The sequence below is a fragment of the Petaurus breviceps genome, unplaced genomic scaffold, assembly GCF_028583685.1.
Source record: "Petaurus breviceps papuanus isolate PSGF00001 unplaced genomic scaffold, PetGlider_PUasm1.0 37, whole genome shotgun sequence".
NCBI classification, from domain to species: domain Eukaryota; kingdom Metazoa; phylum Chordata; class Mammalia; order Diprotodontia; family Petauridae; genus Petaurus; species Petaurus breviceps.
Genome location: NW_027186296.1, coordinates 109,101,299 through 109,123,856, shown reverse-complemented (window position 1 = coordinate 109,123,856; position 22,558 = coordinate 109,101,299). Strand labels below are relative to the sequence as shown.

General features: G+C 38.9%; 1 protein-coding gene and 1 pseudogene across 4 annotated transcripts in view; both read left to right on the top strand.

Annotated features, from left to right (window-relative positions):
- Positions 1 to 7,472, top strand: part of LOC138168374 (cytochrome P450 2C19-like) — a 17,700-nt pseudogene extending 10,228 nt beyond the window's left edge.
- Positions 7,473 to 20,212: 12,740 nt separating this feature from the next.
- LOC138168697 (cytochrome P450 2C19-like) overlaps positions 20,213 to 22,558 on the top strand; it is a 35,947-nt gene continuing 33,601 nt past the window's right edge. For 2 of the 4 annotated variants that reach the window (XM_069097589.1, XM_069097586.1), the window contains exons 1-2: positions 20,213 to 20,389; positions 22,213 to 22,375. In XM_069097589.1, coding sequence (XP_068953690.1) covers positions 20,213 to 20,389; positions 22,213 to 22,375 — 340 coding nt within the window. Of the gene's footprint in view, positions 20,394 to 22,191; positions 22,376 to 22,558 lie in introns of all 4 variants that reach the window. The other 2 variants (XM_069097588.1, XM_069097587.1) reach the window with 2 other exon arrangements.

Sequence of the window (22,558 nt, the reverse complement as noted above, 5' to 3'; positions counted from 1 at the left end):
TCTCTCTCTCTCTCTCTCTCTCTCTCTCTCTCTCTCTCTGTCTCTGTCTCTCTCTCTCTCTCTCTTTCTCTCTCTCTCTGTCCCTTTTCTCTTTCTCTCTCACCTTTGTAATATCTACAAGGGCCAAACTTCCTTCATAATTGTCAGCTCTTTGTTCCGCTTTGGATTCTATTGTTCAACCGTAATTTTCTTGGAGATCATTGAATCCAACCCCCTCATTTCACAGATGAAGAAATTGAAACATAAATAGGTTAAATGACTTGTCCAATGTCAAGATCAGAGCTGGAGGGGTGGGGTTGGCAGCTAGGTGGAAAAGTGAATAGAGCACTGTGAAGTCAGGAAGATCTGAGTTCAAATCTGGCCTCAAACACTTACTAGCTGTGTGACCCTGGGCAAGTCAATTAACTTTGATTGCCTTCCCCCCCCCCCAATTTAAAAAAATAAAATGAACTGGGATTCACAACAAGGTCCTCTGCCTCCAAATCCTTCTAACTTTTCATTATGCCCTGCTGCCTCCCTCACTTTTCAGTTAATCATCCCAAATTATTCCTAGGAAAAGCAACAACCCCAGTCTGAATTTACCATTGAAAACCTTGTCTGTACTGCGAGTGATCTATTTGCTGCAGGAACAGAGACAACAAGCACCACCCTGAGATATGGACTCCTGCTTCTCTCGAAACACCCTGAGATAACAGGTAGTATAACAGGCTGATCATACACATCCATAATTTAGTCAGCATGGGAGGCATTCATTATATTTTTGAAACTTTCCTTGGAAACTTTTCTGTTGTAATTTTAACATATTTAAGTCTTATACATTCAAGCTGACTCATTCCTTCTCCTCCACTACTAGCTCCACCCTGCTTAATTACATGGTATGTAATTGTGAGTTCTTCTTAGAGATAGGCATAGAGATGGTGATAGGGACAGAGGCTATAGCCCAGTGATAGCCCCCCAGGGGGGATCTGGATGATTGAGAGGCACTGATTCCTGATGGCTCATTGATCCTTCCTGACCATAGGAGGAGCTGGTGCATCTGGATTCCTGTCACTTATAGAGCCCTTCAGGGCAGTACTTTGGGCCTATGGTTGGTCACACTGAGTTCTGGAAAAGGTCCAGACTGAAACCCCTCCTCATTTTTTTTTTTAAAGCAATCGGGGTTAAGTAACTTGCTCAAGGTTACACGGCCAGTTATTTCTGGGTGTGGTGCTGAGTATCTGAGCCCAGATTTGATCCAGGTCACCCCGACACTGGAGCCAGTGCTCTTACTCACTGAGCCACCTGGTTGCCCCTCCTCCTCATTTCTTTAGCCAAATGCTGCTTGGCTTGTATTTTTTTAAGGACAACTTGAGCCTGTCCTGAGGGCATAGGTGCCTCCAGGGAATCTCAGCTGGTTTAAGAGACTAAAATGGAATTTTCATCCATCTGTGTACCTATCTATGTATGTACATATCTATCTATCTATCATTTATCAGAATGTGAGGGTCAAGTGCATAATTTACCAGTGTAATTCTTGGTACAAAATAAGAAAAAATATGAGAGAAGGCAGTTTTTGTTCCTAATTTCATGATCAATTTCCATTCATATTGTGACAGGAAAAATTAATGAAGAAATTGATCTTGTGATTGGCCGAAATCGAAGTCCCTGCATAGAGGACAGAAACAAGATGCCTTACACCAATGCTGTGATACACGAGATGCAGCGATTCATTAACCTCCTTCCCACCAGCCTGCCCCATTCAGTGACAGAAGATGTTCAATTTAGACAATATCTTATCCCCAAGGTCAGAAGTATTTCTCACTATAACACAAGATTTTGTACTCTCTCCCATTGAATTATAGAATATTAGAGTTAGGAGGAACCTCAAGCCAACTGAGAAGAGATCACAGAATTTCAGAATGTGAAGGGATTTCAGTGGTCATATTGTCCATCCCCAGTCTGACAAATAATCCCATCTACCAGTATGCTCACCTTGTGGTCACCCAATCTTTGCCTAAAGAATTTAATGAGGGAGAATCACTTAATGGAATGGCATTCCATTCTAATCTTGGATGGCTCCATGTTGAGGGAATTTTTCTTGCATTTGGACTGTTTGTAATTTTATGACTCTATTCCTCTTGGTTTTGTCCCCGGGAGCAAAACAGAACAAAGTTACTCTTTCTTTCTAGTAACAGCCCATAAAATACTTGAAATCAGTTGTTATTTCTCCTGTTCTATTATGTCTTCTGTTTTCTTGTCTTAATATCACATTTCCTTCAATCCATCTTCACATGGTAAGGACTTGTTCTTATCATACTGGTTTCCCTCCTTTGAGTAACCTTGAGTTCTTCAATGTCCTCCTAAAATATGACTCCTAGAAGGAATAAAATATTCATATGGGGGCTGATAAGATCATAGTACAAAGGTGCCTACTTCCAAGCTGCCACTTAACCTTCAATAATGAACCTTTGTATCTGGTCAGTCAGTTTTATATCCACCTAACCGTATGATAGTCTAAACTGTATATTTCTACTTTTTCAGAAGAACACGAAAATCTTTGTCAAATGCTTGCTAAAATCTAAGTAAATTCTATATACAGCATTATCCAGATCTACCAGTTTAGTAACACCTTCGAAAAGTAAATAATGATGATGCTTCTCTATTCTTTCCTTATCAATATTAATTATCCCTTTAGAAATGTATTCTACTCTCTGAGTGCAAATTGAAGTGCACTTTTGTCACTTTATTTTTCTTGCACTGGAGTTTAGGTGCTCTCCTATTTTCTCCTTACTTCTCTGTGGTATTAAATCCCTATCAGCCATATTTATTTATTTATTTGTTTGTTTGTTTGTTTGTTTATTAATTTTACTCATTCCCTTGGTTCAGAAAAAAACCAGAAGCAAAAGAAAAGCTGAGAAGATTTGTGTATCCTCTTGTCATTTTTCATGCTCATCCTAAAATGCTCTGAATTTGGGGGTTATCCTTTCTTTAATCCTCCTTTATTCTACAATATAGTTTTTAAAAACCCCTCTTATTGCCCTTCATTATTCTCACCAGTCTCTGTTCATTCTGGGCTTCACCAGTTCTATCATTCTGATGGAACTGTGACATGCATCTTTTACTCATCTTTGTCTGAAAAATCTAAGTTCATTGGTGAGTTCCCTGTAATAATTCTAGCTATTCTTTATAAAGGACTATGAGGCTTGCTTTACATAGATTATCTCATTTAATCTTTACAACAGCTCTGTGGGAGTAGATGCCACTATTTATCCCCATTTTACAGGTGAAGAAACTAAGTCTTAGAGAGACTACCTGGCTTTCCTAGGGTCATGAAGCTTGTAAGTGTCTGAGTCAGGATTTATACTAAGGTCTTCCTGACTTCAGGTCTTGCAGTCTCTCCATTGCACCATCTGGCTACCTTATCTACATTGGTATCTTTACAAAATGTTCCTTTTCTTCCATCTTCAGGAGTGGTTCTCTTTTTGTGATCAGAAAAAAACTCTTCTCTTTCTTGGTGATAATAATAATCACCCGCATTACTATTTGTGAAGCACTTTACAAATATTACCTCTTTTTATCCTCAAAGCCACCATGAAATGTAGACACTGTTATTATTCTCATTTTATACATGAGGAAACTGAGTCTAAGAGAGTACAAGATTTGGCCAGGGTCACACAGCTAGTACATATTTGAGGTCAAGTCAGGTCTTTCTGATTCCAAGTCCTATACTCCATCCATTAGACCACTTAGTTGCCTCTGTTATAAACTCTAAGATGAACTGGTCACCTTCCCAAAATTTCCATAATGTCCATCCACAGGTGCACAGAAAGTGTGCCAAGTGTGATAGCATCCCCTGCCATACAGCATGATCCCTTCAGAGGAAGAATCTTGTGCCACAGAGATCTGTATTTACATCTTTGTGATCCAAGTTCCTCTCAGATGGTGAGCATTGGATCAATAAAAGAATTTCCCCTTTTTGAGTTCTTCATTTGTAGGATAAAATTATCATTAAGAACACTAGGTTAAGTGGCACAGTGAATAGAGCAGCGGCCCCAGAGTCAGGAGAATCTGAGTTCAAATCCAGCCTCAGACACTTGACACACTTACTAGCCCACCTCCAAAATAAAGTCAGGGATTATGCCCTTCTCTGTTTTTGACAGAAAAGAAACTGAAAGAACTGAATGAATAATTGAAGTCTTCCATCACTGCTATATCATATCTTACCCCCTGAGCTTAAAATCTGTATTCCTTGTCTATTTCTTCTTTCTGTCCAAGTGGTCTATAGAATACTCTCGTGACAACGTCATCCTTGATGTTGCCTCCATCTTTCTTTACCTGGATGCTTTTCATCATTCTTCTTTCCTCTGCTCCCTATATCTTTTTAATTTATACTATACAAACCTCTTTTTCCTATCCTGTTTCTTTTGAATAAGATACACTCTTTCCAGAGCTTCATTCTTTTTAAGAATCTCATCCTACCAAGTCCTGGTTATAACTTTGAGGTCAAATTTTCTTCCTTGTCTTAAAATCTCCAATCCATCTTTTGTAGCCATGCTCTTAAGGATTGAAAAACACTTTTGACTATATTTGTGAGAAACCAAAAGAATAATGCTGCCAGCCTTTGCTTGGTGCATCATTCTGTTCCTGATTAGGTGTCTATCGTTCCTATGTTTTAATTCAGATGTGGTACAGAAAGCCAAATCCCTTTCTCAAACCCCATCTTACAAGATGTTCATTTATGAAATCTGTCTTTCCTTTCTGGATCTTTGCTTCCACTTACAGCTGTAATGAATACAACACCTGTACTCCTAAGGTCTTTTGTTTTTGGTTTTTGTCCTAAATATCAAAACCTGTGGAAATGCTTCCCTGGTTCTTTGTAGAAGACTTATTTTTCCTCATGTGAATCACTAGAGGTGAGTAGTAGCCATCCCCCTTGCTGAGTCTTGGGAGGTTCACTGTTATGTCTTTGATATGTGCTCTGAGAATATGGCAGACCTATATATTTTGATCATTGTCAGCAAACAACTGTTTCAATATCTTTCCACAAGAAGTCACCAACCATTACTCTTCTCTTCTTCCTGGATATCTTACCAGATAGCAACTGTGAAGCTGCTTTATCATTCCTTAGAATACAAGTAAGTGCTTCTTCCTCAGAGCATTCATCTTTACCTTTAAGGAGAGCTACCCATTTTTTTATCAGCTCTTTCCTTATTCTTCTGAGTGACGATATTTTATTCTTCCACATACTGACATGGGTCAGAATTCATTTCTGCCTCTTCACATCATCTGGCATATGATTTAACTTATGCACTCTTGGTGCACTTATTGTCTATTCAGGTAGCTCTTTCCTTCTCTGATAAATCTAATAGTCAAAAGTTATTTTCTTAATTTTGGGTAACCTGAGATCTGCCTCCTTGTGTCTTTTACTCCTCAGGACTGGTTCTGCCCCATGAGGTCCCAAAATTCAGTTTCATTTCTCATAATAGTATTGCAGATTTTCTAATTTACAATCAGCACAGGCATTCTAAAAATATTGGCTCTTTCCATACTTAAAAATGAGGGGGTTTGATTAGATGATATTTCTAAGTACTCTTTCAGCTCTAACATCCTATGGTTCTTGCTTTTTAATTATTTGGTTCTATCTTCTCTTTTCAGGGTACCATGATAATACCAGTACTGTCTTCTGTTCTGTATGATGATGAAGTGTTCCCCAAGCCAGACAAGTTCAACCCAGGACACTTCCTGGATGAAAGTGGCAAGTTTAAGAAGAGTGACTATTTCATTCCTTTTTCTACAGGTAAGGCATTCATCTAAATGTCTGCATTAAAGATGGATCAATAACTCAGAGGACCTGTGTTTCTATCCAGCTTTGCTACTTATTAACTATGCAGCCATGGTCAAAATATTTCATTTCTCTGGGTTTCAGTTAGCTTATATGCCAAAAGATTAGGTTGGACTCGGTGACCTTTATGGTCCTTTTAAGTTCTAAAACCAGAGAGTAGGATGGAAACATGATACATCATTTTCTAATTATCCTTGGGCTATGGTTCATCTACTAAATCAGCTGGGTTTCAGGGTAGTTGAGCTTATTCCAAATAAGAGGCAGAATTGAGATAGTGGCCACTCTGTTCTGCCTCCAAACCCACAACTAAAGTTCGATCCACCTACCCATATTAAAAACTATCCTCCCAGTTACCCTCAACTAGGAACTACATCTCAGATAGTTTTCCGGGATTTTATGTTAGCATGGTACAATCTTGTATCTTATCAAGCCAACGAAGGGGATTGGGTTATCTTAAAGGCCTATAAATCAGGTACCATTATGACTAAGTCCACTGAAGATACAATCTTAGAGTTTACAATTTTTTAGAAATGTGACTCCTGGGGATGCTGGGTGGCTCAGTGAATAGAGTACTGGCCCTGGAGTCAGCGGGACCTAAGTTCAAATCTGACCTCAGACACTTAACCCTTACTAACTGTGTGACCTTGGACAAGTCACTTAACCCCAATTGCCTACCCCTCCAAAAAACTAAAAAAAAACCAACAACTAAACGTGACTCCTGATTAGGACACATAAGTATGGATCCTCCTTTCCTAGTTATATAGATTTTAAAGGAGAAAACTGAAACAGAATTGTAGATGATGGTCTGTCTTGTCCTTTCACCTTCAGTTCCTGGGGAAACCTATTGGTTATCAGGTAATGCTGGTGAGAGCCAAGTCTGGAACTGGAAGACATGAATGTTGGCAGGCAGCTAACTATCCCTGACATTGCTGTCTCAAATGCCATGACCTACTCAATTGGTTCTAATTTATAATTTATTCCTCAGAGTGAGTAGTTAAGACAAGTGACTGGATGGCTATGAACTTTCAGGGTCTATTCCAGAAGTGTTTTCTGTCCATAATGGTGACATGAGGTTCCCAATGGGAACTCTGATCATTCTTCTGTCACCTTTCCCCATTATACTTGCTCTGGGTAACTGTTCTTGAGTAGCTTAGTTCTTCTGCTTATAAATGAGTGATTGTTTTCTCCCTAGGGCAATGAATTCTTTCCTCTGAATATAAATCCCAGGATTTATTCTGACTCAGGGGGATTAATTTAGAGTAAGGATACTGGAGGGATATTGCCTCTCTGTTCAGGAGGAACTGACTCTTCAAAGGAGTCTAGGACCAGATAGGAAAGGAATGCATGCAGTCTTTTACCTAATGCCACCAAGTGTTAGTGGGCTCCCTCTAATTCTGAAGAAGTGGTCTAGATGTTTTAGAAATGTATGAATATGAAATCCTTGTATTTGTTTCTTTCAGGAAAACGGATATGTGCTGGGGAAAGTCTGGCTTGGATGGAATTATTTCTGTTTCTTACTTCCATCTTACAGAATTTTACCTTAAAATCTCCCATTGACCCAAAAGATATTGACATCTCCCCAATTGCCAGTGGATTTGGCAGAATACCCCCCTTCTATAAGCTCTGCTTTCTACCTCTCAAAAACAAGTGAATGACCATCCCTGGTTCAAACTGCCCCAGAGACTCTTCATATGCTATGAAGAAGCTATATTCATTTCATTGCCTGACAATGAAAGCCCTCTATGATAGTAGCCCAACATACCCTTCTAGCTTAATCTCATACTCCACATTGGACCCAACATTCCCCAGAAATTCCCTATTCCTGGAATATTTCTTCTCTTCAACTCCGCTAATTAGAATTGTACCCATCCTTCAAATCACAGTTCAGATGCCCTATCCTTGGGACCTCTTTAGTACTTACAGTGTGTACTACGCAATCTGAATCTGAATTATTTATCCATCTTATCTCATATATGCTTTCAGACATGCTTTTTGCTCCTCACCAAATGTTAAGCTTCTTATTAGTAAGGCCTTTATCCTATACTTATGTGCAACTATTCACCACCAATACATTAGAAGCCCTTCTTTACTCCTGAAATGTCTCAGGTCATACATTTCAATACATACACACATCTTACTCTGATGACAGGTTAATTGCAATGTTAATGCTATGAGAGGGCAGTTAGGTGGTACCTTGGACAGAGTGTAGGACCTGGAGTTAGGAAGATCTGAGTTAAAATCCAGCCTTAGACACTTACTAGAGGTATGACCCTTGGCAAGTCACTTTGTCTCTGTTTGTTTTGGCTTCCTTATCTGTAAAATGGGGATAATTGTAGCATCAATCTCCCAGGGTTGTTGTGAGGATCAAAGGAGTTGATAATTGTTGAGCATTTAGCACATTATCTGGCATATAGTAAGTACTATATAATTGTTAGCTGCAAGTATTATTGCTACAACAACAACAACTACTATTACTACTACTACTTCTACTATATCTACTACTATGTATTTCACCTGCCTACTCTAATTACAAAGTATGTATGTTAAAAAAAATACAGGCCACATTTGAGTAGTCCAGTTGGACTGAAGCATAGAGTGCCTAGAGGATATTAATATGAGAATAACCTAGAAACAAAGAGAGGCCTTGAATGTCAGGAAGAAGAGTTTGAATTTTACTCAGTAAACAAAATTGAACTGAATATTGACCTGATCTATACATAAGGAAGATGAGTTGAACAGAATATAAGGAATATATTTTATGAGGGAGATGGCTTTTGCAACAATACAAAGTCAAGAGACCAGGTTATTTTAAGATTTGTGGAAAGGAATTATTTGGCACACATATTACCATGACTGATTTAATGAAAGTAGTAGCTAGGATAGGTACTACAGATATTCAATTTCAATCAATTATGCATCTGCCTGAGGATTTTCAATTGGGCTGTATAGAGTTCTTCAACTGACAAATGTAATTCCTTCTGAGCCAAAGGACAGGGTCCAGGTTGCCTGCACACTCTTTGTTGCCTATCGCTCTTGTACCCTTCTAAAGGAAAAGGTTTCCAGAGATGCAATTTCAACCACTCTATATCACTAGTTGTAGAGGTAATGTCCCCAGGTGCTCATCCTCCAGGGACACAAGAATTTTTCAAAAGCTTATCATTACATGTACATTAATCTACCTTGTTTTTAACAGTTATATCCTCATCTCTAATTCAGAACAATATCTGTTAACATATCAGATAAAGAATACACCCAATGGTCTCTCATTCTTTGTATACATATGAAAAGGGTAACAATTAGTCTTCCAATTGCTATCTGGAGGCAAGTTCTTTATGCAGAGAAACCCAATATAGTGACATTCTTTCATCTTTAAAGCTACCATATGAGCAGGATGCTAAAATTTCTTACTCTACAAACTGCTACTGAGAGGGGACTCTTTCATTTACCCATCATGACATACTTCCAAAATAAACACAAATAGTCCGGTTTTCTTTTTGTCCAAGAGTATGGAAACTTAGCATTGGCTATATGCGCAAGTACTTGTAAGTACTTAAAAGATACAAAAAGCAAGGAAGCAGTAAGATTATTTTCAGCAGCCTCTGAAAAATGGGAACAGTCCTTCTACTTTCATCCCCATTGTCAATCTTGATTGATTCTGATCTTCTTTGAAGAAAAGATGAAGATTTGAATGGATAACTAACCTCCTAGTTTCACATAGAAGTTGATATATAAAAACATGCTTAATAAATGCTTTTTCATTCATTCATTTGTTCATTCGCTCATTCATTTCAGCATTCAAATTCGAAGACCTATCCCCTTTTCCCATTCTAGATTCCACTCTATCGTACTTATGATCATAAACACTGCAAAAAAAAAATCTTAGAAGGGATCATAGTGTCAATCTACCTTAACTTGCACTATTTCATTATCATTTAACATTAGAAAACTTCCTCTAGTCTCGGAAATATTTGAAAATATAAGGAACATCAAAGACTAATTATAAGGGATTCATTAAGGTCAAACTACTTACTTCTTACATATAGGAAAATGTTATCAGTATTCTTAAAATGTCACCATTACTAGGTTAGTTTGAAAGAGGTTGGGGCTAAGTTGTATATGATAGGGTGATTCTCAAAATTGGGTAGAAAAAGGTAAAAAGGAGCAATTATCTCAAAAAGTGGTCATGAAAGGTAGAACTGATAAGAAGAAAGAGGTGGAGGTTGTTGGTTGGTAATGTTGGAACCTCATTGTCATAGGATCTGAGTTAAAGAGGAAAGAATGTGTACATCTGGAGGGGTGTAGAATCTTCTGGACTTGTAGAGAGGTGAGAAGACCAGGAGATAGGGTCTGGGAAGGACTTTTAGAAGGGTATATAGATTAAGATTTAGGAGGATGGGGGGAGAGGATAAGAGAGGGACTCTTAGAAGGATGGGTAGAATAATAAATAAGAGGGCAATGGGAGAAGATAAGGTAACAGAAATATTCACAAATAGTAATTATAACTTTGAATGTAAATGGAATAAATTCATTCATAAAATGGAAAAAGCATAAGGAATTAAAAATCAGAATCCAATAATATCTTGTCAACAAGAAACACACTTAAGAATAAAAGATATACACAGTTAAAATGGAGAGCTGGAGTACAATTTATCATGCTTCATCTGATGCAGAAAGACAGACTTAGAGATCATGATGTCAGACAAAATTATGGCTAAAATAGTTTAATTAAAAGAGATAAAGAGGGTGACTATATTTTGATAAAAGATACTATGGAAAATAAAGCAATATCAGTCCTGAACCTATATGCAACAAATGCTTTAACATCTAAGTTTTTAAAAGAAAACTTAAATGTATAACAGGTAGAGATAGATAGTATTACTATAATAGTGGGTGACTTTAGCTTTTCCCTCTCAGAACTAGAAATCTAACCTAAAAATGAATAAGAAAGTAGTCAAGAAAGTGAATATAATTTTAAATGAGCCAGATATGATAGATATCTCAAGGAACTTGAATGGAAATGAAAAGGAATAAACTTTTTTCTCAGAACTTCATGGTATCTTTACAATGACTGACCATATATTAGGACATAAAAATTTTATATTTAGAAGGAGAAATATTACTATTATTAGGTTAATTGTAGATATAGGTAAGAGATTTTTCATTTTGAAATCTATAAATGGCTTAAAATTTCCAATCCATGATTTATAAATATTAAAGCATATTTTCACTTGTTAATTAAGGCTCCAGGACTTTTATTTTTTGGCAAGGCAACCAGGCTTCAGTGACTTGCCCAGGGTCACACATCTAGTCACATAATTCAGTCTGAGGCTAGATTTGAACACAGGCCCTTCTGACTCCAGTGTTCTATCCACTGGGCCACCTAGCTGCCCCTAATTATTCTTAATTGTGTACTGTTCTCCCAAAGCTTCATCCCTTCTATTAGATCCCATTCTCTACTGTGTAAAAGTCATCTATTGTAAAAACTTATTAATGCTTTATTCTTTATGAAGAATTCAAAGGAGCCTTGACAGTTTTATGACAATTGCAGAGTAAATTAAGCAGAACCAAGAAAACTATTCATAGTGACAATAATGAAAACGGAAACCCACCCTAAACCAAATGTCGCATAATTTTGATGACCAAGCCAAACTTGTTCCTAAAGAGATGAGAAAACATATTTCCCTCCCTCGTTTGCAGTGTGTGTGTTTATGTATGTATGTATATACATACATATACATAGGTAGAGATAGATATTGATATTGATGTATTTTGATATTTTACAGGTTCATAGTGACAGAAAATCCAAATAAAAAAACTTTGCTAGCTGATGTTGCTACTCAATTACTTGATTTTGATCTCTTTGCCACAGTAGTACTCTGCTTCCAGAGAGGAGAGCTTTGTCCCAAATCGCTGGCATTTTTGCAGCTGCTGGACCTATTAGGAGGGTGCAGTCTCTGCATCCCCCACAAACTCTGGCTCACTGGTCACACATCTCAGGACCACTACCCAAGACCATGATCCAGATCCAGGCATGTTAAAGCAAGAGCAATTACCCTCTAAATGTTCACTTGGCCCCCCTATGATCTGCAGGCCAAGATCTCTAAAAACTAAAACCCTGTACTCATGCAGGGCTGGTCTTGGCTCCCAGTGGGTTGCCATGAACCCTTCTTGTCCACCTTCTGGGCTGCCTTCAGTGGGAGATTTATTTCTCTCTGCCACTTTGTGGGTTCTGTAGCTCTAAAATTGTTTTAGGGTCATACTTTATAGGTTTTGAGATGGTTATCAGGGGAGACCACAGAGTTTTCCTGCTTCTATGCCACCATTTTGGCTCCACCCCTTTAACATAAATTTTAAAAAAAGGTTTATGAAGTGCAAGCTTATTTTGTTACTTTGTTATTAGATTTTCAAAAGGCTTGGGGGGGGGGGGTCCAGTCAATAGTTAATAGCACAACAATAGTTCAAACTGTAGGAGTTACTGCGCAAACTTAACATTTTTCATATATGCATAAATTGACATGAGAAAATATAATAAAAATTTAGACTTGGATATCTTTTTAAGTTTCCTCCCATTTTATTGTATTCAGAATTGGTGCACACTTTAATTTGTCAAAAAGCAGTGCTTGCATCTTGGCAGTTACTTGGGACTTCCAGTAAAATGACAACCAATCTCTAGTTCAACAGAAATGGTTCCAAGACAGTAAAAAAAGATTGGGTTTCTAAGAGTAATTACCACAGATAAACCATGGAGTAGCTCAGAAAAATTTGAGTAATAGCCTAGTCCCCTCCACATACTCAGTAATATATGTCCTCCAAGATTCTGCTCTGGACTTTTTTTTTTCTCTATTTCACTTAGTTATTGCATCAGCTCCCTGTGGATTGACATCTCTATGCAGATAGTTCCTAAACTCAAGTCCAGTGCTGATCTTTCTCCCCCAAATACTTCCCCTCTCCCTAACTTCCCCATTAATCTGAAGGAAACCATTTTACCAGTACCTAAATTTCCAACCGAGATATCATATTCTTCCTCATTCACATATAACTCCTATGTCCAATCTGTCGTCAAGCTCACTCTCTACAATAGCTCTCACAGACCCTTTCTCTCCTCTGATATTGCTTTAATTTTATTAATTAATAATTAATTAAATTATAATTAATTAATTAAATAAATTAATAATTAACTAATTGATTCTATTTATTAATTTAATATTACTTTAAAACAATCACTCATAACCTCATGTCTGGTCTAATATAGTTGCTTTCTGGTTGGTCTTCCAGTCTGTCTTAAGGGGAAGGTGGGAATAATACATTTTTTGAAGTGCTTACTATGTGCTAAGTGCTTTACAAATACTTCATTTAATCCTCACAACAACCCTACGATGGGTTCTTTAATCTGTATTTTGCATTGAAACAAAAGCAAATACAGGTTAAGTGACTTGCCCAGGTAAAGCTAATATGTCTGAGGTCAGATTTGGATTCAGATGTTTTCTGACTCCAAGGCCATTCGTTGTTCCCACTCCACTCAGCTGTCCTAGTGATCTTTCCAAAGCACAGGTGTGACCACGTAACTCCCCTCCCCCCTGCTCCAGCCACTGACGCTCAACTCCAATGACTCCCTATCACCTTCAGGATCCAATATAAAATCCTCTTTTACTTTAAAAGCCCTTGATACCCTCCCCCCACCCCACATTCCACTTTGCCAGACTTCTTAGTTCTTAATACTCTACCATATAATCTAAACCAGTGACACTGGACTTTCTCATTCTTGAATAAGAAACTCTATCACCTAACTGGGTATTTTCACTGGTTTATTCCCATGCCTAGAATTCTCTCCCTCCTTATCTCTATTTCTTGTCTTCCCTAGTTTCCTTCAAGTCTGCATATCTGACTCTTCATAAGAAGCCTTTCCTGGTCCCCCTTAATATTAGCTTCTTTTCCCCTAGACTAACAATACTTGGGGGTGGGATGGATAGATATAATCCTAGTCTAGAACCCCATATCTGAGGAGAGCAGTGGCCATCCTTATGGCTCCAACTTCCTGATTCCTTCCTAGTAGGTATCTTCTTTGGAGAAGGTGGGCAGAGGAGACTAGAGATACCCAGACACATCTTCTCATGAGCCACATTTAGACAAACCAATATGGACACATAAACTGAGAAACATTTCAGAGACCTCTACATTACACTTCTTCCTTCCTCATTGAGTTGCTGTCTCCAGTTGTTCTGATCTATGTCTTGCCACTGGACCTGGATGGCTCTGAAGGAGGAAGTGAGGCTGGTGACTCTGCACAGCCCTCTCTCACTTGAATCCAATTCATTTACAAATCCTTACAAGTTCCTGATATGATTCTCTATGAGAAAGAAATACAAACAATAACAGTAATGTGGCACACCATTTTTTTATTCTTCTCCACTACTGCCCTCATGCTTAGGACTTCAATATACACAGGGACTTTTTATGAAACCCCCTAATCACTCAATTTCCCCAAATCTCATTATCTGACCATAATCTATTGGCTTTCCATGTTTCCCTCCCTCCTCTCTTACCAAACACTATTGTTGGTCTTGACTCTTCACCATCACCTTTAATTCCTCAAACCTTCATTTCTTTCTTTGGCCATCACCCCTGTATTAACTATACTCTTTTCTTTTTCTCAATCTTGACCCCTTGGTGAACCAGTTCAACGCCATACTGTGCCCTTAAGTCCCTAGACCCCTTATTTTGCTGGTTGTCTTTTGTCTCTTTTTCTATACCCAGCACTAAGCACAGTACCTGACACAAAGTAGGTACTTAGTAAATGTTTGATTGATTGATCCTGCCAAGCCTCTGTCTGGATCATTCTTACTACATCACCTTTGCTCCTCCATGTGAGCTGCTGAATGAAGGTGGAGAAAATCACATGACCAATCTGATCAGATCCACTGCAAATTTATGTTACACAACCTCAACTGGGCCCTCACTGTTGCTAGCCAATCCTTCTATGCCCCCTTTATCATATCACTGTCCCATTCCCCACAGCAATTCTTCCAAACCTTTTCATCCCTCCTTCAATTTCTCATGGCTTCTCTTCCCTCCACCTTTTCAACTGAGAACTTGGCCTCTTCTTTTTTACAGAAAGAATTGAAGACATTCATCATGAACTCTCTTCTCTCCTTTTCCTTATCACAATCAATAAACCTTTGGTAAGTGCCAGGAAGCACTGGGGATATAAAAAGAGGGAAAAAATAGTAGCCTCTCTAAGGAGTTCATATTCTATAGGGGGAGGTAATATGCAAATAAATATCCAAAAATGTTATCTACAATATAAATAGGTAACAATTGACAGAAAGAAGTCACTAGAATTAAGAGGGGAATTGAAAGTCTTTCTCTAAAAAATGGGATTTTACTTGGGACTTAGAGGAAGCCAGGGAAGTCAGTATGGTATCACTCATATGCCTCCTCCCACTATCTCTTTCATCCCTTTCTCAACGAAGAAGTGATCTCACTCCTTTCCAAGGCTAACCTCTCTTTACCTGTATGAATGATCTTATTCCATCCCATGTCCTTCAACAGATTTCTACCTCTGTCATCCCCAATCTCTCCCACTCTACTGGCTCCTTCTCTACTCCCCATAAACATGCCCACATCTCTGTTAATCTAAAAAAATCATCACTTGGTTATTCCAAACCTGCCAAAGATCCTCCTATGTCTCTTTCAACCTTTGCCACTAAATTCCTTGAAAACTCTGTCTTCAATGGATGCCTCCATTTTCTGTCCTCTCACTTTCTTCTTAACCCTTACAGTATGGATTCCAACCTCATCATTCCACCAAAATTTCTCTGTCTAAAGTTTCCCATGATCTCAGTAGCCAAGTCCAATAGCCTTTTCTCAGTCCTAATTCTCAACTTCTTTGCAACCTTTGATACTGTTAAGCACCCTCTTCTCCTTGATACTGTCTTCTCTCTAGTTTTTCAAGACACCATTCCTGGTTCTCCTACTAATCTGTCTGCTCCTCAGTCTCCTTCAGTGAATCCTCTTCCAGAGGACACCCCTTACCTAGAGGTGTCCCAGAGGGTTCTGTCAGGGCTGCTTCCCCATCTATCCTACTTCACTTGATGATCTTATCAGCTCCCATGGGTTTAATTACCATTTCTATGTTGATGATTCTCAGATCTACTTCTTTTACCCCAATCTCCCTGCTGATCTCCAGTCTCCCATCTCCCATTGCCTTTCATATGTCTTAACCTCAACATGTCCAAAATTGAACTCATTACCTTTCCCCAAAACCTCCCCCTCTTCCAAATTTCCCTATTATTGTAGAGGGCAACACCATTTTCCTAGGTTCCCTCTCTCAGTGCCTCACCCTGCCATGCCTGGACTATTGCAATAACCTGCTAGAGGATCTGCCTACCTCAAGTCTCTCTTTGCTCCAGTCCATTCTCCATTCAGCCACCCCACTGATTTTCTTGAAGTGAAGGTCTGACAACGTCACCTCCCCTACTCAATAAACTCCAGTGGCTCCCTATCTCCTCTGGATGAAATCTCCACAAACCTCTTTTTGGCATTGAAGGCCTTTCACAACCTAATTCCCTCCTTTCTTTCCTGTTTTCTTACACCTTGATCCTCACCTTGTATACTCATAAAGGGACACTGGCCTCTTTACTGTTCCACAAATAAAGATGCTCCATCTCCTGCTCTGGGACTTTCCCCTGACTGTTGGCCATACCTAGAATGTTCTCCCTCCTCATCACTCACTACCTATTGGCTTCCTTTAAGTCCCAACCAAAATCCTGTCTTTTACAGGCAGCTTTTCCTAACACCTTTGAGTTCTGGTGCCTTCCCCTTTTGATTACTTTCTATTTATTCTGTGTGTAGCTTGTTTGTATGTGCTTCTTGTCCCCCCCAATAGACTGTAAGCTCCTTGAGTACAGGGGTTGTCTTTAGCCTCTTTTTGTATCCCCAACACATAGCAGTCTTTCTCACACAGTATATACTTAATAAATGTTAATTGGCTGGCAAACCCTACACAGTCATTTTTAGAAAGAAAAAGGAAAAACACACACAAAATACAAATTACCCAGCAAGAGGACTCCTGAGGTTATATTGCTGGAGTTCTGACTCAGAATCTGAACTAGAAACTTGATAATCCCTTTAGAATTCAGAGCTTTATGGGGCAGAGCCAAGATGGTGGAGTAAAAGCAGGAACTTGCTTGAACTCCTTCTCCAGTCACCTCTAATACCTGTAAAAAATGACACTAAACAAATTTCAGTGCTACAGCACCCACAAAGTGACAGAGAGAAACAGAATTCAGGGCTTTACAAGCCATATTATTCTAGCAGATAGCCAGCCATTAAGGTGGTGCTGTAAAGAGAACACTGGGCCTGGAATTGGGAGGACCTGAGACATTTACTTCCTTTGTGACTCTGGCCAAGTCATTTAACTTCAGTTTCCTCAACTGTAAAGTGGGAATAACATCACCTGTTTTACAAAGCTGTTGTGAGAATGCAATTAGATGATATTTGTACAGCGATTGGTACAGTGTCTGGTACCTAGCAGGTGTTATATAAATCCTTATTCCCTCTCCCCCCAAACTTCTTTGTCTTCTGGGTTTTTAAGGTAATCGTTTCTTGGGTTCATTGAAATACAGGGGATTGAAACAACAAACTTGGCTGCTCTCTGTTTTGCAATTGTTGTTTGTTAATGTTTAATTGAAAATTCCTGTGTCTTTTCTCTACTCTTACCTAGTCAAGTCCTTGTCTGGGTAGGATTACTGCCACCATTTACTGCCTTTGCTCTTACTCCTCTGCTAATGAATGAAGGTAGAGAAAATTATCAAAATGTGCCCAATGGGTCTACCACACACTTTAATATCTTCTCAATTGGGCTTTCCCTGTGGTAGAGCAATCTTTTTAGGTCTCCATAATCTACTAACTATCTTACTACAATGGTTTTTCCAAACCTTATTATCTCCCACCAAGTTCCTCAGGGTTCCCCTTCCTTGAACCCCTCTCATTTGACAGCCTCATCTCATATTTCCCAAAAAGAGCTGAAGCAATTTGCCCACAGCTCCCTCTTATACCTCCTTCCCTTTCTCACTTCCTTCTTCCCTTCCTTCCTTTTTTCCTTGTTTGCTTCCTTCATTCCTTTCCTGCCTCTTCTTCCCTTACTTCCCCCTCCCTCTTTTTCCTTTCTTCCTTCCACCCCTCTCAGCTGGCAGCTTTATCTTATGTTTCACTGAAAGAATGGAAATCATTTGCTCATATCACTCCATTAAACTCTGAGTGAGAGGCCTGATGTCCTTCCTCACAGAGAGGAGCACAGCAGCTTATCCTCATCATTAGCCACTAAAAGGTAAAGACCAAGTGGCCTCCAAGGGAGTCTTTTGTATGCACTCTGGGTTTCACCCAGGACTGCTGTTTCACTGGCCATGTGACTTTGGAAAAGTCACTTAACCTCAACTGCCCTTCCGAAAAGCAAAAAAAAAAAAAAGAAAAGAAAATATCCTGTTCATCATTTCTTACATCACAATAGTATTCCATCACAACCATATGCTGTCTCTGGGGTGCAGACCTAATGGTGGTATTATTGGGTAGGAGGGTATCCATAGTTTTGTGGCCTTTTGGGCATGGTTCCAAATTCCTTTCCAGAATGGTTTCATCGGTTCACAAGAGTTCACTGTTATCAACAGTATATTAGCATCCCAATTTTCCTGCATTCCCTTCAACATTTTGTCATATTAGTCAATCTTATAGATAAAAGGGAGACCTCTGAGTTATTTTAATTTGCATTTCTCTAATCAAAAGTAATTTAGAATATTTTTATATGTACCCTTCAACAAAGAGACCATTTTTCTCAGAGAAGGATAGTTTTATTATCAGTTAGGGTCTCCATTGATAATTTAAACCAGGTCATTGTTTCCCAAGGTATACATCATGGAGCAATGGCCAAGTGCCCCATGGATGAAAATGTATCCAACTGTCATTTTTTTTAAAGTTTGATGTACCAAAGTAAGCACAGTGCACTGAAAGGTTTTTTTACACACATATATATGTAATTTTTCAAAACTGTAGTTATAATTAATTTATAAAATGCAAATTAACTTAAAAGCATTGCTGAATTTACAAAAGCTTTTTTTTGTAATTATGTGTTTTTAATGAATACTAGTTGTACAACTATAATATATGGATCAAGGAAACCTATCTCCAGATGTATCTGGGGACATGGTTAGTCAGTGACATCAGGATATTTTGGTTAAAAATTGTCAGATAATGTTGAACAGGGAATAATGTTTTATATTATCATTGATGGGGAATTTTAAAAACTTTAAACTCTAGTGCCTTTTCTCAGCTCTCATGACTTCCTTGCTTTTTGAGGTTGAGATCTTACTGTGTTTTATTTCTAAAGCAGAAAATCTCAAGGGGAACATTAGCACAGTGAGGTTTATGTTTTGCAGATATTTGGGAGCAACGTGTGCCCTGGCCTTTCTGGTCACATCTCTGTCTCTCATTCACATAACATACCTGTACAATGAGCTCCTGATGGGGCCCACACTGTTACTCCATGCCCACTTTGATCTTTTACAAGTTAATCATGCATTCTGGGTTTCTAAGGGTCTGCTGGCATCTGTTTAAAAATGAAGGGGCACATGAAGTGCCTCAGTGGTGTTCCTTGTGAATATTAAAGATTGTAACAAAGAAGGAGCCCACAGTCACCCTCTTGCTCTCCAACAAATCAAGATTTCTCTTGAATGAGACTGGGGAAAGACCTTAGCTTAAAAAGTCCAAGGTCTCCCAGTGCATCTGGGTTCATTTCCCGTTGTCCTGTTCTATATCTTGCCAGTTGACCCAGAAGACTCTGGAGGAGAAAGTGAGGCTGCTGACCTTGCAAAAACCTCCCTCACTTAAATCCAATCCACTTGCAATTCATGGCATCACCTTCCTGATGTCATGATCCTCTTCAAGAATGAAAAAACAATGGGTCAGTGAAGTTTTTTTTATGTTGTAAAAGCACCCTCAGTCTTGGAACAGATTGAGAAACACCTCCTCTCAGTAGAGTGGTAAGGACTATGGGATATGACATGACTGTCAAAGTCCTAGAATCATTGGTTTTATTTAATGTTTGTTAGAAGTATTGATTGGAAAAGGAAGCCGGGGTAATATTTGGAAATAACTGTGGTATCTAAGGAAGAAAATGAATAAAAAATTTTAAACAACAAATTGAATGGCTCCTGATAATTTAAAATACCATCCTACAAAAAAAGGGGAAGGTTCTCTTTTTATTATGGGCAGGCCAGAGTCCATTGGAAGGTTACTCAGGATACTAGGGAATTATTAACTGATTGATCTCATAATTGCTGTCCTTTCCAGATTTGGATTCTAAGCCTTCTATTGCATTAGTAGAAAGGAAGAGTGGCAATGGATCCATCTGTGGTCATTGCTCTTGGCTTACTGCTCTGTATCTCCTTTCTCCTCATTTTACCATGGAAAAAGGGCTTTGGAAGAGGAAAGCTTCCCCCTGGTCCTGTTCCTCTTCCCATCGTTGGCAATATACTGCAGCTGGACCTCAAGAATATCCCAGAATCTCTTTGTAAGGTAAGTAAGCATCTCTCTCCTCTGTTGGTTTCATTCCTGACTCTAGCAGGATATAGAGTAGGCAGGGAGGTAACTTGTAGGTTTTGTGGAACACATTTTGGTTCACTGTAGTGGACATCAGGGCCCACTGCTTCAGCAGTAGCTGATGCTATCAAGTTCCTGTAGGTCTGGATGAGATCCATTCTACAAAAAGTGCCATCCTCTGCTATTACTACTCACGTGGCCCTGCAAAGTTCAGAACCACTTAAAATGCTCACTGCCCACCACAGGAAGAAAGGGGATATTTCATGTGCCTGATTATTTTTGCTGCCTGAGGAATGAGTACGTCCTGCAAAGAGGTAGGGACCTCCAGCCTTTGTTGGATCAGAGTGGAGAATGTTTTCCTTGCACATTCCTTCACAGGAGCACTAAGGAAATCTCTGTGTGCAGCCCCATTCCTTGCATGTTATCTTAAGTGTTCCTGGCCGAAAGCAAGCCCAGCCTCAGAACCAGCAAGTTCTGAACTTAGACCTTAAAGTCTTTGAAAGATAATCTAGTGTGGCATAAAAGGCAATGAAGTTGGAATTAGAAAGACCTGGGTCCAAGTCCTGATTCTGACATGTACTAGCTTTGTGCCTTGAGCAAGTCATGATGACCTCTCTGAACCTCAGTTTCCTATGTCTGTATGAAGGCATTATCAATAAATGTCCTATATGCCTCACCAGGTTGTGAGAAAAGTTCAGGTGAGGTTAACATGTGAAAACAAAATTACCTTCTCATTTTGATCTGGCTGATTGCAAAACTGATATCTTTGCTACAACCTTCCCAGGCATACCCTGATCTTTGGGGCCTCAGTTTCCTCATCCATAAAATTATGATTGGTTTAGAAGAATAGTTCTTAATATTGGGACCATGAACTCCCTGTCAGTCTGTAGATATATTTTGGTGGTTCTGTGACCCTAGATGGGGAAAATGACATCTATTGTCTTGTAATAGAAGTGGTTTCCTTTGTTGTGCTATGTATTTTATTCTAAAAGTATCATTCAGAGTAGTCCATATGCTTCACCAGAATATTAAAAGTCCACAACAGAAAAAAAGAGTTAAAAACCTCTGGTTTAAATGATCTCTAGGTCCCTTATTGATCTATACCTATGATCCAATGATACTGATTTGTAGTATTTCCATTGGAATGGGGTCTCTTTCATGCTCCAGAATTTCACTGACAGCATTGTCCCTATTCCCAACTCTTATTTTCAAAGCTTTAGATGAATAATGATGATGATGGTAATAATAGCATTTATATAATGATTTAAGGTTTGCCAAATGTTTTACAAATATTGTCTTATCATTCTCACAAGAATCCTGAGAGTTAGATATTATTATTATCCTCATTTTACAGATGGGGAAACTGAGGCAGACAGAGGCTAAGTGACTTGCCTGAGGTCTCCTAGCTATAAAAAATCTGAAACTGGATTTTGAATAAGGTTTCCTTGATTCCAGGTCTAGTGCTGTATCTACTGTGGCATGTAGCTATGTAAGATAAGCTCAGCCTCTCAAGAAGTTTGGGGATATTTGCACACAAAAATCATTAATTGTGTCTCATTAGCCGGTCTTCTGACTGCTAGCTCATGGCACAGAATGAACTTTTAGTCTTTTGAGCCATCTGGGGCTTGGGTTGGGTTGATGGGTTCCATTATCCTCTCTATAATAAATATAAGAAATGTGTTTAAGGAGCTGATAATGGATTGAGAACTTCTCCAATAAGGTCAACAACAATAATCCAAGCTGTTTATCACCTGATTCAATGATGACCCTCTCACTACTGCCCTCATCTGTTTTCACAGCTAGCAAAAGAGTATGGCCCTGTGTTTACTCTGCATTTGGGTGTTAAGCGTGTTGTCGTGTTACATGGCTACAAGGCAGTGAAAGAAGCTCTGATTGACCATGGGGACAAGTTTGCTGACAGAGGACATATGCCAATATTTGAAGTTATTCGCAATGGATTTGGTAAGTTTCTACTTGGCAAAGAGAAAGAAGAGAAAGATAAGAAGAGGTAAAAGAATAGTATTCCAAGAAATGAGTGCAAATAGATCCACTTTCAAACCAAAGCCCCCAAAGCAGTGGCATGTTGAGGAGGATGTAATGAATGGTATGGAAGTCATTTGTCTTTTCTCTAGGGCAGCAGTTACA